At 34.6% G+C, this 15,978-nt stretch overlaps 1 protein-coding gene across 2 annotated transcripts in view; it reads left to right on the top strand.

Annotated features, from left to right (window-relative positions):
* Window positions 1-15,978, top strand: part of RC3H1 (ring finger and CCCH-type domains 1) — a 58,435-nt gene that overhangs the window by 11,532 nt on the left and 30,925 nt on the right. For both annotated transcript variants that reach the window (XM_012765086.3, XM_012765085.3), the window contains exons 5-8: window positions 2,835-3,035; window positions 6,804-6,936; window positions 10,741-10,859; window positions 12,587-12,699. In XM_012765086.3, coding sequence (XP_012620540.1) covers window positions 2,835-3,035; window positions 6,804-6,936; window positions 10,741-10,859; window positions 12,587-12,699 — 566 coding nt within the window. The remainder of the gene's footprint in view (window positions 1-2,834; window positions 3,036-6,803; window positions 6,937-10,740; window positions 10,860-12,586; window positions 12,700-15,978) is intronic.

Below are 15,978 nucleotides of genomic sequence, written 5' to 3'. Positions count from 1 at the left end.
TGCTGTGAGCTAGGCTGACGCCACGGCACTCACTCTAGCCTGGGCAACAAAGCGAGACTCTGTCTCAAAAAAAAAAAAAAAAAGAGAGAGTGTTGAGAGCCAAGTCCAGGGAATCAGTGTATCATATAGATAGCATATTCTACTTTTTAGTGAGGTTTACCTTATAGTGAGGGGTGTTACTTACATGTTTGTGCATTTGGTCTTTTGACTTGCCTTTGAATAGTGACAAATATATTTAGTTTTTGCGACTATAGTTCTTGATTTTTATCTATTTGGTCTTTGTATGGACTTTCCTAACAAAATATGTTAGACCTTCCTTCTTGTAGTAAGAATAGACTACTTTTTTTTTTTTTTTTTTTTTTTTTTGAGGGAGAGGATCTTGCTATGTTCCCCAGGCTGGCTTTGAACTCCTGGGCTCAAACAATCCTTCCCTTTCAGCCTCCCCAGTAACTAGGACTACAGGCATGCACCACCACACTTGATCAGTTTTTAATATAATATTAGTGTGACCTAGAAGTCTTGGCTACAATATTCTGTAGTTTCTTTGGTGAGAGGGAAAATATGGAAATTTTCTACTAGAAGAATGTGAGTCATTCAGAGAACAAAAGGTTAATAAGGCAAAATACATTCTAAAATATGTTACGGTATGGGTGATCATAGGCTAGAATTAATTATTTTACTTTGATTTGTTAAGCCTTTGGCCTAAATCCAACTTGACTCAAAATGTATGTTATTAGAATGATAACAATAATACTAACATCAACAAGTTAAACGCATTAAATGAGTTAATGCATAAGGTAATTTAATATACTGACTGGTACATGCTAAGTGGTCAAAAATTGGTAGCTGTTTTTCTTGCTAAATGATATTATCATCATTATGATTATAGTCCAGCATCTCAGACTTTATACTTTCTAATAGTGGCCCATCTCACGAAACTCCAAGGAAAATTAAGCCAAGTGTTAGGTTATTAAGTATGAAATATGTGATTTCCTTAAGTATTGACAGTTGATATTCACTTTGACATTTCTTGTTTTATTTTTATTGTGACGGTATATCCTCATTCTTTCAAATGCACAGTTTGGCTTGTGATTGTCTTTCAACATTTTTTTTTAGAGAAATCTTTGTGAAACCATGGATAAGTCAAAACTTCGTGTTATTTTCAAATATGAGTTCTGTCGTGAAACCAAAGCTGTACAGACAACTTGAAATATCAGTGAAGTGTTTGGAAAGGATGTGGTGAATGAACACAGATGTCAATGGTTTGAGAAGTTCCACTCTGGGGATTTTAATTTTGGAAATGAGCTACGTGGGTGACCTGAGACCAAGGTGGTTAATGATGAGTTGAAAGCTATAGCGGAAGTGAATTTGTCTCAACCTACGTGTGAATTAGCGAGGTCTGAGGTTACTATTCCAACAACATTGGACCATTTGAAATTGGCAAATCAGCAAGGTAGAGAAACTGGACAGATGGGTTCTGCATAAATTAAACAAGCGTCACAAGAGAAATAGTCTGGAAGCTTACCTTTCTTTGCTGTCACGACATAAAGGCGAGAATCATTTCTACACCTGTTGTTACATGTGATGAAAATGAATTGACAATTGCAAGCATTCAGCACAATGGTTGGATAAAGATGAAATGCTGCAACACAGTCCAAAACCAAATATTCATCAAAAAAAGCTAATGGTGTCTGTGGTCATCTAGTGCTGATATTATCTACTACAGCCTGATGAAACCTGGTCAGTCAGTTACAGAGGATGTCTGCTGCAACCAGCTGAATGAAATGATGAGGATGCTTGCAATTAAACAGATGAGATTGGTCAGTAGAGATAGGCCAATCCTCTTGCGAGACAACACTCAACCACATTTCGCATGAACGGTGCTGCTCAAACTACAGAGGCTGGTCTTGGAAACTCTCTGTCATTCACTGTATTCACTAGACCTTGCACCAACTGACTAGCACTTCTTCCAGGCTTTGGACCATTTCTTGGAGGAAAAATATTCAATTCTCGACAGGCTATGGAAAATGCCTTTCGTGATTTCATCACCACTTACTCTCTAGGCTTCGTCACTGCTGGCATAAACAGGCAAAACTGTCAATAACTTAGGCATATACTTTGATTAATTGTACTGCTGCTTGTTTGAGATATAATAAACTAACCTTTGATTCAAAATCAGACATTTCATATTTATTGACCTAATACAATTTAGCTGTCTTTAGAATCACATCAGCATCTGAAGCTCTTCAGTTTTTAATACCAGTTAGCTCAATGCCAGGCAAGCCCAAGAGTCATAATACACATTTATGGGGAAGAAATATAATATTGATTTTTGAAATATATAATTACATAAATGTTTTTTTCTTTTAAAAAATGCAGATACACATAACACTTTAAACTGCTATATATGTTAAGGTGTATGAACTCTTTGGATTTCATTTGAGTATCCCTAATCTGAAAATCCAAAATAATGAAACTTTTTGAGCACTGATATGACACTCAAAGGAAATGCTCATTGGAGCATTTTGGATTTTCAGATTAGAGATGCTCAACTGTGTAATGTTAATATTCCAAAATTGGAAAAAATCTGAAACACTTCCAGACCAAGCATTTCAGATGAGGGATACTCAAACTGTATTCATTCTTTCTGTAAGACCTATCCAAAAAATTTTGGCATCTATAAAGGGGAAAGTATTTTGCAGGCATTTTAACCTTGCTATTGCTACTAAAAGAAATTTGTTACATTAAAAATTATGTTATCTATATATGTTCATATAAAGTATAAACTTATTTTGTTTTTTTACCTTATTATGAGATTATTTGTGTCTTATTAGGTCACCAAACGTGATGAAGACTCTTCTTTGATGCAGCTGAAAGAAGAATTTAGAACCTATGAAGCTCTTCGGCGAGAGCATGACTCCCAGATAGTGCAGATTGCTATGGAAGCAGGCTTACGAATTGCACCAGACCAATGGTCCTCTTTGCTTTATGGAGACCAGTCTCACAAATCTCATATGCAGTCCATTATTGACAAGGTAGAGCCTTTTTTATTCCTCACTCCTGAAACTAATCTTGGAGTTTTGGTAATTTGTGATTTGATGATTTATTTATTTAACAAATATAGGCCGGGCGCAATGGCTCATGCCTGTAATCCTAGCACTCTGGGAGGCCGAGGTGGGCAGATCGCTCAAGGTCAGGAGTTCAAAACCAGCCTGAGCAAGAGCGAGACCCCGTCTGTACTAAAAATAGAAAGAAATTAATTGGATAACTAAAAACATACAGAAAAAAATTGGCTGGGCATGGTGGTACATGCCTGTAGTCCCAGCTGCTTTGGGAGGCTGAGGTAGGAGGATCCCTTGAGCCCAGGAGTTGGAGGTTGCTGTGAGCTAGGCTGATGCCACGGCACTCTATCTTGGGCAACAGAGTGAGACTCTGTCAAAAAAAAAAAAATACATATATATATGAATGCCATACATTAGGCTTTTGTAAATTATGTTCTCTGTAGCCTGTTGTCACGTCATAACTAGTCATAATACCAGATTTTTCATATAAAGATTTGATTAGTGTTATAATTCTTTATCTAGTGCTTTCCCACATTCCTTTGAGAGTCTCCCATCTATTTTGTCATTGCCTCTCTCTTCGTTTATAGTTCTCCTTGAGTTTTGATCATTGCATTAAGTAAACCCATTTTCTAAATGACTTTATTGTCTTCCTATAGCAGCTATTTAGTGGTCTGGAAGATCTGTACATTGAGGTCTCTTACGATTCTCAGCCAGAATAATTTTACATAATAACAAAGTTACTACCATTCCAAGTTTGATCAAATTCTCAGTAAACTTATTTTTATTTTATCTGTTGCTATTATGATGAAAAGACATTTAGAGTACATGTGAATTTTAGATCAGACTTTTAAGAGTGTATTTCTCTTAAAACTAGAGTAATACTCTTTTTGTTGTAATTCAACGTGAAATATGTGAAAGTGCTATAAAAAAGTCTTAAAGCACCATGTAATATGTAGTACATTCAATGATAGTATTACTTAATTTTTACTATTTTATCTGAAATACTATCATCTCAGAGATGATTACCAACTCTAGACCACCATGCATTTAATTTAGAGAAATAGGATCAGACTGTAAGAGTAGCCTAAAAGTAATAGTTAACATTTACTAAAAGCTTAGTATGTGCCTGGTGGTTTTAAAAAATTCATTTAATCCTCTCAGTAGCCTTATATTATCTCTTTTAGACAGAGATAAGGGGATGTTAAGTACATTTTTCAGCATCACATAGGAAATAAGTGACAGAAGTGGATTTGAACTCAGGTATTCTGACTCTAAAATCATGTTCTTAACCACTAAATCTCTTACCAGACTATTCTGTCCCTCTTTTTCTGCTATTCCCAAAGGTAAAAGTCTTTGAATGGGTAGTAAATTAATGTCAGAAGAGAATTGGGAAATGTGGTTTTTAAATGTTTGATGCATAATTTGCAGTTAAAATTTATGTTGTTTGGTCTACCCTGTAAGTCTTCCCTGCTGGATACCTTTAGCCAAACTTTACCTGCAACTTTTAGGTTTGAACAGGAACTTGTGTAACTGACTTATAACTTATGGAAAGCCTTAGTAATGATCTCTTAAAGGAGTACCTGTCTACCTATGAAAAAAAACTTGGCTTCCTTTTATAAAGATTCTATGCAGAGGTTAACCTTGTCTGAACTGAACTATATAACTAGGTGTCTATTCCACAATAATTTTTCCACATCATAGACAGTGATTTGAATTTAATATCCAGGGACCTTTGTGTAAGAAAACTGGCAAACAAATTTTACAGTGTATGTGATGTCTTGATATTATATAGAACAATAGAACTTTCTATGATAATGTTCTATGTGTGTACTGTCAATATGGTGATCACTAGCCACAGATGGCTATTAAACACTTGAAATGTATCTTATGTAGGTAGTGAACTGAAATTTCTATTTAATTAATTTGAATTTAAATAGCCACGTGTTGCCAAGACATACTGGACAATGAAAATAGAGAATTTATTAAAAATGATAAGAAAAGCACCAGTTCTAGTAAATTAATAGAGAAACATGAATTGATGATTCACAAAGAGGACGTGTTGATATATCTAATTGATGGGATAGAATTCAGACCCAATAATAATTAAAGAAACATATATTTAAAATAGTAACATATCAAATACTGTCTATTAAATCAGTAAAAGAAATATATTCTCTCATATATTGCTGATGGTTTATAAAGTGCATTACATATCTCCTGGGAAGCAATTTGTCAGTGAATAAAACTCACAAACTATTCTTGTACTTTACCCAAACTTACTATTCCCAGGAATTTATTTTAAGGAAATAATTCAAACTTTCAAAGAGATTATGAGCTCAGGGGTGTTAATTACTGCATTATTTACAAAGAAGAATCGCTTCTCAGCTTTTTGGCTAAGATCAAGTACAGTATTTTTAAAGGGAAAGATAAGGGACAGTTAAAGAAGTTAAGATTTATCTGCTCAGAACATTGTTAAATTAAAATTAGGTCAGGAGGGATATTTTCTTCAGCTCATACATAACATTTAATTTCTTTTTGAAAAATAGGCCAGTGGCTCACACCTATAATCCTAGCACTCTGGGAGGCCAAGGCGGGAGGATCGCTTGAGGTCAGGAGTTTGAGACCAGCCTGAGCAAGAGCAAGACCCTGTTTCTACTAAAAATAGAAAAAAATAATTAAAAAAAAAAGCTAAATGTTTCCCATTAAAAACCCTTAGTTATTACCACAAAATCTGCTGGTCATATATATGGCCATCTGAGAGGAATTAATGTAACTGTATGTTTCCTTAAGCCTTGGGGAAATACACAACTTGATAGCTTCCAAGAATCCCAAACTGATACAGGATTTTTTGAGCTGTAGTGAAATTTTGAAATTATTTAGTCCACTTAACAAATGGACTTCAAATGGGGTCTGTAAGGTTTATATCCAGTGTCATGATCTGTGGTCTTAACAGAACTTGAAATCAAACTCAGTTTGACTGAAGTCAATGTCATTATTCTTGCTATTGTGTAGTATTATCTCTAAACTGTATTTCCAAATTTCAGTTATTTGGAAGGACCCCAAGAACCAAACCAACATAGTGCTTTAAAACATAGGGTGGGCCGGGCGCTGTGGCTCACGCCTGTAATCCTAGCTCTTGGGAGGCCGAGGCGGGCGAATTACTCAAGGTCAGGAGTTCAAAACCAGCCTGAGCAAGAGCGAGACCCCGTCTCTACTATAAATAGAAAGAAATTAATTGGTCAACTGATATATATATATATAAAAAAAAAATTAGCCGGGCATGGTGGCGCATGCCTGTAGTCCCAGCTACTCGGGAGGCTGAGGCAGAAGGATCACTCGAGCCCAGGAATTTGAGGTTGCTGTGAGCTAGGCTGATGCCACGGCACTCACTGTAGCCTGGACAACAAAGCGAGACTCTGTCTCAAAAAAAAAAAAAAAAACAAAAAAAAACAAAAACATAGGGTGGAAAGAGTTCTTCCAAATTGAGGAATTGAGAAAGGTCACACATTTGAAGAATTTGACAGCAAAGGGAGTAGAGTATTCAATATGCCAAGCTGTGGATGCAGAGAAATGCAGAATTTGTTTAGGTAGCAAGTAATCCAATCTGGCCAAAGTGTAGGGTATGTAGGAGGATGAAAATTAAATTTAATAAATGGCAAAAATAATTGTGATGTCACAGATAATCTTTACTTTAAAAGGATTATCTGGCCTTTGGGAAAGTTAATATTTATCTTTTTTAAGTTGCAGACCCCAGCCTCTTTTGCACAGAGTGTTCAGGAACTAACAATTGCTCTCCAGCGGACTGGAGACCCAGCAAACTTGAACCGACTAAGACCCCATTTGGAGCTGTTAGCAAACATTGATCCTAGTCCAGGTAAACCCATGAGAAATTAATGGACTATCTTACGTGTGCCCCTAGTGCTGCTCAATGATTCTTTAATTTTCTTTTGTTACATTCCTCTAGCATTTCCCAGAGTAGTTATTCCATATCCTTTCTATAGTATTTAAGTTTCTGTTCCAAATCTTGCCCCTCTTTATCTCAGGTTAGTTCAATTCAACTAATACTTATTCAATACTTTTTTACTGTGCTGCTCACTTCATCAGGAAAATAGACCTCTCTGGGCTCCTTTGTTTCACAGAATTGTGCTGTATTTTACCATTGTCACCTTTTTGTCAAAACTCAAGTTTTTCTCATTTTTTCCTATATTATATATCCTTAGTTGTATTTCCTTGATCTCATTTTTGCCTTCTCTATAATATCTTGCTCTATCAAGTACCTTCTTTTGCATATCTTTACTTTGTCAACCCTTGTCAACCCCTTCCTGCTCCTTCTCCTTTATCTGAAAATATATCCAATCTTCATTTTTCACTTATTATATCTGAGATATTTTAGCATCTGTCCTATCACTGTCCCTGTGTTAATTCCTACTACTGAATTGAAACTCTGTCAGTATTCACTAGTAGTTTCCCAATCTCTAATTACAAAGGCTTTTCAGTCCTTAAATTATTTCATTTGTCTTCAGCAGTTGATAATGTTCTTGACCACTTCTTTGATGTATTATAGAAACTCTTCCAACATCTTATCTTTCTGTAGTCTCGTGGTTCTCTTGACCTGAGTGCTGCTTCTGTCTTATTTGTACTGCTCTTTCCCTTCCTGCCCACTAAGGAGGAGGCAGGTTGTGCTCTTGGAACTTTGTTTTCTCTGCATTTTCTGATGATGGTTATTCATTCTTATCATCAGATATTACCTCTGTATAGAAATAGACTCCCAAATATCTCTATCACTGTTATCCCTCTATCTCTCCAGATTCATTTCCCAAATGCTTACCGAGATTCTCCATCATCTCCTCTGTGTGTTTTGAAGCAAGTTCATCTTCACTTGATACCTGCTCATCTTCTTGTGTTTCCTCTTTCTGATAATGACCTTATTATCTGAGGTATGTAAGCTTAAAACTTTAGTCTTTTGTTTTGCCTCTTATCTTTTTCTTTCACATGCTCTACATACCACTTCAGACAATAGGATTTATACGTTCTTCTTTCACAGTATCCCTCCCTTTATCCTATGCCTGTTATTACTGCCTTAGTGAGAGCCTCATTCCTTTTCCCTGAGACTGAAAGCCTTCCAATTTTCTGTAATTTTAATTCTTCCAATGCAGTCTACTTACTGCTGCAAAATAAATCATGTCCCTGATCTTATTTCCAAACTAATAAATTTTCATTGGTACCCCATTGCTTATAGAATAACGTTTTAAACTCTTTGACTATGGTATTCAGCGCCCTCTTAATTTTTTATCAGCCTACTTTTGTAGATTTGCTCCCAAAATTGCTTAATCATACCAGATCAGATCTGTTCCTAGAATATATAGTAATTTTTCCCCACTTTGGTGCTTTGATCATTCTGAGCAATCAAAACAGAATTTTCATAATCTTTTAACCACCACATTAACCTGTCTACCTACATCTATATTCTATTCTTGCATAATGGTGGATAAAGTGTACAACTAGTCGAGTCTGCCCTCTGTCCTCATGCACTAGATATGGTCTTGTCAGGTATATCCTTCCAGTACCCTCTCTTTCTTATATCATCACTTTTCCTTCTCTTAGAGTATTTCTGTCAACATACAAATATACTGTTACTTCTCTTATCTTAATTCATTTTTTAACCCCATTTCCCATCTACCTACCAGCTGATTTCTCTCCTTTTTATGGCACATTCTTGAACTCATTCTAGTCAGGTATTTATCTTTTTTACTCTATCCAAACTTATTTTGTTAAGGTCACAGTGACTTCCAGGTAGCTAATTCCAAAGATCAGTTTTCAGTTCTCATCGTATTTGATGTCAGCAGCATTTAGCATTGTTGTTTACTCTCTCTTCCTTGAAATGCTTTTTTCTTGTCTTCCAGGTCACCATACTCTCCTAATTCCCTTCTTACTTTATTGGACTCTCCTTCTCAGAATCCTCTGCTGATTTCTCAAAAGAGAATCATAACATCTAATGTTTGGAGTGTTTCCAGAGTTTAATCCTATACCTCTTCTCTTTTCTGTTTATACCCAATTCCCTAGATTTCCCTAGATAATATCATCTAGTCTCATAGCTTTAAATATAATTTATATGACTTAAAAATTTATTATATTTCATCAATTCTGAGGCCTATATTTTTTTCAGATCTTAGCATTTTTGAAATTGGAATGCTTATGAACAATGACATCTCATAATTTAATTAATAATCTTTTTTCTTTTGGTGGCATATACATGTTATAATTGTTGGTTTTTTAAAGTATGAAACCTCGATCCAGCCCATATCTTTTTCCTGCACTTGTTTTTGTATACCCAACTGCTTCTCAACATCGAGCAGTTGTATTTGAATATCTGATAAGCATTTAAAACTTAATCTGTTCAAACTTAATATGTCCTGTTCTCCAGCAAGACATCATCTCTACGTCTGTCTTATCATTTTATTTTGTATTTCTTTTAGAGAACATTCCATATTTTGCCTTATCTTTAATTTTTCCTTTATAAAATCACAGCTTAACACTAAGGAAATACATGCTAAATGAAAACAACATTATCTGGGCGCGGTGGCTCACGCCTGTAATCCTAGCACTCTGGGAGGCTGAGGCAGGAGGATTGCTTGACTTCAAGAGTTCAAGACCAGCCTGAGCAAGAGCAAGACCCTGTCTCTATTTTATAATTAAAAAGAAACAAAAAACACGACATACAGTAGAGTTGATACAACAGCTTATCAATTCAACTTTTTACATTTTCTGTTTACCAGAAACTTCAAAATAAACATAGAAATTCATAGACTATAGGCAGTTCACACTAAGTTTTGTTTGGTCCACCCAGTGTTGGTCTGCACAAAGTTCTAAGTTTGTTAGGTGCCAACACTTAAAAACTGGGAAATTTTACTTAAAAATCTCAAGTTTCAGGTTTCCCTGGGAATAATAAATATATTTGGCTGTGCCAGCCTTGCATCTTCATATAACAGTGATCAGCTAAAGCTGAGAAGTAATCATACCCTTGAATGAGAGACATGCTCTCCAGTTCAACACAGTCCCTGTCACTCTCTTTGTCTTTTCAACATTAAGATTTTAATGACAGGAGGCCGAGGTGGGCGGATTGCTCGAGGTCAGGAGTTCGAAACCAGCCTGATCAAGAGTGAGACCCTGTCTCTACTATAAACAGAAAGAAATTAATTGGCCAACTAATATATATAGAAAAAATTAGCTAGGCATAGTGGTGCATGCCTGTAGTCCCAGCTACTCAGGAGGCTGAAGCAGGAGGATTGCTTGAGCCCAGGAGTTTGAGGTTGCTGTGAGCTAGGCTGACGCCACAGCACTCACTCTAGCCTGGGCAACAAAGTGAAACTCTGTCTCAAAAAAAAAAATAAAAAAAGATTTTAATGACAGTTGACATTATTGTCTGGCCTACTTAACTCTTTTATGTTACCTTCCTTGTTCCTGTGCTTATTTTAGTTTGTAACCCTAGCTCCAGAAGAATATGTACATTTCCTTTAAAATGGTGGTTAGGTGAATAAGCGATCATCTGAAAACCTAAGCTGTATGAAGCTTAACCTGATTTCACTGAAGTATTGACATTAACTCCTTTATTAATTTAATATTGGACAAATTATTGAATAACAGTTTTTAAACAATTTTTTTTTTATTTGTTGTGTAGATGCTCCTCCTCCTACTTGGGAACAGCTAGAAAATGGGCTGGTTGCTGTGCGTACAGTAGTACATGGACTGGTTGATTATATCCAGAACCACAGCAAAAAAGGAGCAGATCAACAGCAGGTAAGAAAGAAGTTTAAAACTTAGAGGTAATCCACTGTAGGTATACCTACAGGTATAAAGCCAAGAAGATGGCATGAATATTTTGAGGCTCTGACTGTAGAAACTATAAATTACCTTAGCATGGTTAGCAGTCAGTTTACTGAATTAACCTAGTAATTTTATCTGACAACATTGAAATTAAAAAGTCTTCATTAACTAAAGTTATGATGCTGAGGTCACTGTTCACATTGTGTATGGCAGCATTTGATGGAGAAAATAGACTCAGTGCTAAAGTATATTTAATTTAAATATGATTATTCTCTTTAGTTTGTATTATATTTCAATTTGACAATAGGTGTCACTTTTTAGTGCTAATGCTATATCTCCCAATACTAAGATTTTTCATTCATAATATCTGTTATGCCAGTGGACCAAATTTTCCTCCAAGTTTTAAAACAAAATATATATGACAGTAAAATATAACTTATAGGTCAAGTTTGAAGTTTTATTTTGTCCTCAGGATTTATATTAGGTTCATTAGATCTTTCATCTTACAGTAGTAAGCCTGTAAACTTAAAACTCTTAATTTACCTGGCTCAGGTAAGTATTAACAACATGTTATTCAATATTCCTTTTTTGCTTGAGAGACAAGAAAGATAAAAAGTATCCTGCTAAGTAGAATAATCTGGATATGATTTTCCTAACCAATATAAACATAGATCAAAGCTTTATTTTATGATTAAGAAACAAAAGAAAGGATTCTGGGAGACTGAGAGGGGAGGCTTGCTTGAGGCCAGGAGTTTGAGACCAGCCTGGGCAACATAGCGAGACCTTGTCTCCACAATAAAAAAAAAAAATTAGCCCAAGTGGTGGTACACGCCTGTAGTCCCAATTACTCAGCAGGCTGAAGCAGGAAGATCACTTGAGCCCAGTGAGCTATGATCATACCATTGCACTCCAGCCTAGGTGACAGAGCAAGACACGGTCTTTAAAAAAAAGAAAAGAAATAAAAGAAAGTAAAAACCTACAGTTTTAACTCCCTATTCCGTTAGACATCATGAAGAAAATAACAAAAATAATGAAACTGACCTTTAAAGTCTGCCATATAGTGATAAAATGCACTAAATTTTGTTCAATGTAGTGTTGTGTTTCATATCTCATTAAATCTTTCCAAATCTTCCCTCCTGCCTTATCTCTGAGTTGTAAATAATAAGTCTTATTTGTACTTTTGGAGATATTTTAAGTCCTCGGCATATTCTTCTGCATAGCAAGAATTGGTTACAGAATATTCTTTGATTATAAGGCCTTTTGTAGATTTTTGTGGTGTGTTATAAGGAAACATATGTATAGCTATATTGAACATTTTACAAAACAAATATTAGAAAAGAGTTTATATATTTGAAAGTCTTAAACTCCACTGGTTTGTTTTTGCATTATAAAATGTGGAAAAGTCATCACAGAGCCCCCATGTGATTTATCCAAAAATTTATATGATGCTACTTGTTTGAGAACTAATATCAACATGTCAGAAAAATCAGGACTATCTTCTTTCTATTTATTTGTTTATTTTGGAATCTCTGAGACTTGAAACAGAATGACTTTCCATCACTTTTACTCTGAGTAGCCTAGGTAATTGTGAAATAGTCTAAATTATTCATCTAGATTGTCAGGATCCTAAAATGATAACACAAAGTTTTTGTTTTGGGGTGTTTTTTTCTAAATGTCTAATATTTTGATTTTGGTCTTAGCCTCCACAGCATAGCAAATATAAAACATACATGTGTCGAGATATGAAGCAGAGAGGAGGATGCCCTCGTGGGGCCAGCTGTACATTTGCACATTCACAGGAGGAACTAGAAAAGTAAGTGTGAAAGTTGTGAGACTCAGCCTTTGGAATAACTTGGTAACATTAAGAAAGACATAATGACTAGTTGCTTTCTGTTCAGCAAATAGGAAATCTTTAGAGTGTAATACAGCTTCAGTATCTATAATCTAAAAATTTAACACGCTCCAAAATTTGAAACTTTTTGAGCACAGACATAACACCACAAGTGGAAAATTCCACACTTGCCCTCATGTGATGAGTCACAGTCAAATCTTAGTTTCATACACAGAATTATTAAAAATATTTTACAAAATTACCTTCAGGCTATGTGTATAAGGTATATACGAAACATAAATGAATTTCATGTTTAGACTTGGATTCTATCACAAGGACATCTCGTTATGTATTATGAAATATTATGCAAATATTCCAAAATCCAAAAATCAAAATTTGAAAAACTGTGGTTTCAAGCATTTTGGTTAAGTGATATTGAACATGTACATAATTTTACAAAAACAAAAGCAGTTTCTTCAGATTTCATTACATCATGCCCATAGATAGGAAACTGTTTTATGGTTAACTGAATCTAAAAGTGAGTCATTTTCACTACAAGAAAAAATTAAAACTCTAATAATTTTAATCAATTTTAACTAATTGCATAATGTATTTTCAAGGGAAAAATATTCACTTGGCTCAATTTCTCAGGTTCTTTCAAACTCAAGGACCACATAATTCCAGTGATCTCAATTTTTCAGCACAGTGAAGAAAGGAGGGAAAATGTCTTAATTTTTTTAAAAAGCTAGTGTAACACACTAAATTTGACAAAGACAACACAACTGAAGAAAACTGCAAATCCATTTAACATATCACTAGTAATCACTTTAGTACCAGCATTGACTATAGTTGATGGCCACAGATGAATGCGCACAGCCGAGCATACTATAGTCGATAGCCATAGATGAATCTGCACAGCGACTTTAGCCGACAGCTGTGATGTGACTTTTCTAATTTTTCATTTATCAAAATAAAATTGTAAACATTTAAAAATATCGTAATGAAAACATATATGTAAATGTTACCTATTCTGATGTACATTACAAGTAAAGCTGCCTGTAAAGTAAAACAAGCTTTCAGTGCTTTAAAGCTTTCCTCATTACACAAGAGCAAAACAGATTTGTCATCAATGCACAGCACAAACTATCGTGCGGACTATGATTGCCGGCTGTGGGCAAGGTTTCACAGCCAGTGAGCGCGGTACCAAAGTGGTTAAAAATACCCAAAATTAAAATAGAATTCAGTAATACATTAAAATAGATACCATGACTTAGTGCAAAGATCATATAGTATAATGGTAACATAACTTAAGAAAAGAAAGACTCATGTGATCATATGCAAAGATGCCAAAAGGCATTTAAATAAAATTGTGAAGTATAGATGAGAATCCCTTAATGCAACAGAAATAGCTTAGATGCTTTCTCACTATGACAATGAATTATATTTTAAAAGCCAGCATGGTAGTATAATGCTTAATTAATGAAATTTTTGATTCAATCTCATTAAAGTCAAGAATAAAGCAAAATTTTCTAGTATTTTTCCACTAGTAATTAATAGTAAAACTTTCTACTATTAGTTAATACTCTGGAAGTAGAGCTAATATATGTAAAAAAACAGAATAAAATAGCTGTAAGGTTATGTGAAAAACTCGAAGTGCTAAAAACAAAAGAGGAGAGAATTTAGTAAAAAGGTGGCAAGTTTTAAAAAATTACAAAAATGAATTGCATTCATATAAACTAAAAAGGGAAGCATAACCAATTAAAAAATAAAACATCCAAATAAGTTTGTATGAAAAGAAACTCCAATTTTTTATTCTAATGTTGCGCTTTGTAAAATCGGGGGCATTTAAAAAATTAAATCCCGAGTAGAATAAAGGAATGGAGAAAAAAGCAAGTGAGTGCAAAGGGTTAAAGATCCTTTTTGAATTAACAACAAGAAAAAAGACAAATACCATAGGGTAAATTTGTAAGAAATACTCAGGACTTTTAATTGAATTAATAAGCTACTGAGAGGCTGGGTGCAGTGGCTCACGCCTGTAATCCTAGCACTCTGGGAGGCTGAGGCGGGAAGATTGCTTGAGGTCAGGAGTTCTAAACCAGCCTGAGCAAGAGCGAGACCCCCGTCTCTACTATAAATAGAAAGAAATTAATTGGCCAACTAATATGTATATATAAAATTAGCCGGGCATGGCGGCGTATGCCTGTAGTCGCAGCTACTCGGGAGGCTGAGGCAGGAGGATCACATGAGCCTAGGAGTTTGAGGTTGCTGTGAGCTAGGCTGATGCCACGGCACTCATTCTAGCCTAGACAACAAAATGAGACTCTGTCTCAAAAAATAAATAAATAAATAAATAAATAAATAAATAAATAAATAAATAAATAAGCTACTGAGGAACATAAGAGAAGAATTGAATAAATATACTGTGTTCTTAGATAAGGCTGGCATTATAAAAGCTTTATTTTCTCTTCAATTAGACAGTAAATTCTGTGAAATCCCAATTTAAATCTCAACACGATAATTATTAAGAGCCTAATAAAATTATTCATTGGAAAAGAATAAATATGTAAAAATAGCCAGGAAAATTCTGAAAAAGAAGTCTTTGACAGGGACTAAACTAATAACTTTTAACTTATATCATGAACTAAAGTGAATATAAAGACTATGGTATTACATAGGAATAGATCAGTGAAGTACAATAGAGAATCTATAAAAAGTTTGAGATACATACAGGAACTTTGCATGTGTATGAAAGGTGGCATTTCCTATCAATGGCAAAAAAAAAGAAATGATGATGAAATAACTGCTATCCATTTGAAAAATAGAGTCAGATTCTTACCTTAATTTTTATGCCAAAATGAACCCTGGATGTATCAGAGATTTAAATATTTAGGAAGGAAACCATGGAGTACTAAAAGGTTTTTTGTTTTGTTTTTCAGTTGTTAATTTTAAAGAAGGAAAGAATTTTAAGAACAACAACCCAGTATCCATAAAAGAAAAGATTGATAAATTTGATTACATAAAAATTAAATACTAAGATATGGTACAAACACCACAGTTTACCAAAAAGGAAAAAAAAACACAAAACGATTAGGGGGAAATGACATACATAGGGCTGATAGCCCTAATATAAAATAAGCTCTTACAAATCTTAAAGAAAGAAACAAATAGATTTATAGATCAGAAACATAAATAGACAATTTACAGAGGAAATACCAATGATCAGTAAACATGTGAAAACGATGTTTAACCTCACTAATTGTT

Source organism: Microcebus murinus, chromosome 2 (assembly GCF_040939455.1).
Source record: "Microcebus murinus isolate Inina chromosome 2, M.murinus_Inina_mat1.0, whole genome shotgun sequence".
Lineage (NCBI taxonomy): Eukaryota > Metazoa > Chordata > Mammalia > Primates > Cheirogaleidae > Microcebus > Microcebus murinus.
Note: the sequence above shows the minus strand (reverse complement) of the source record. Positions and strands in the feature narration are given on the sequence as shown.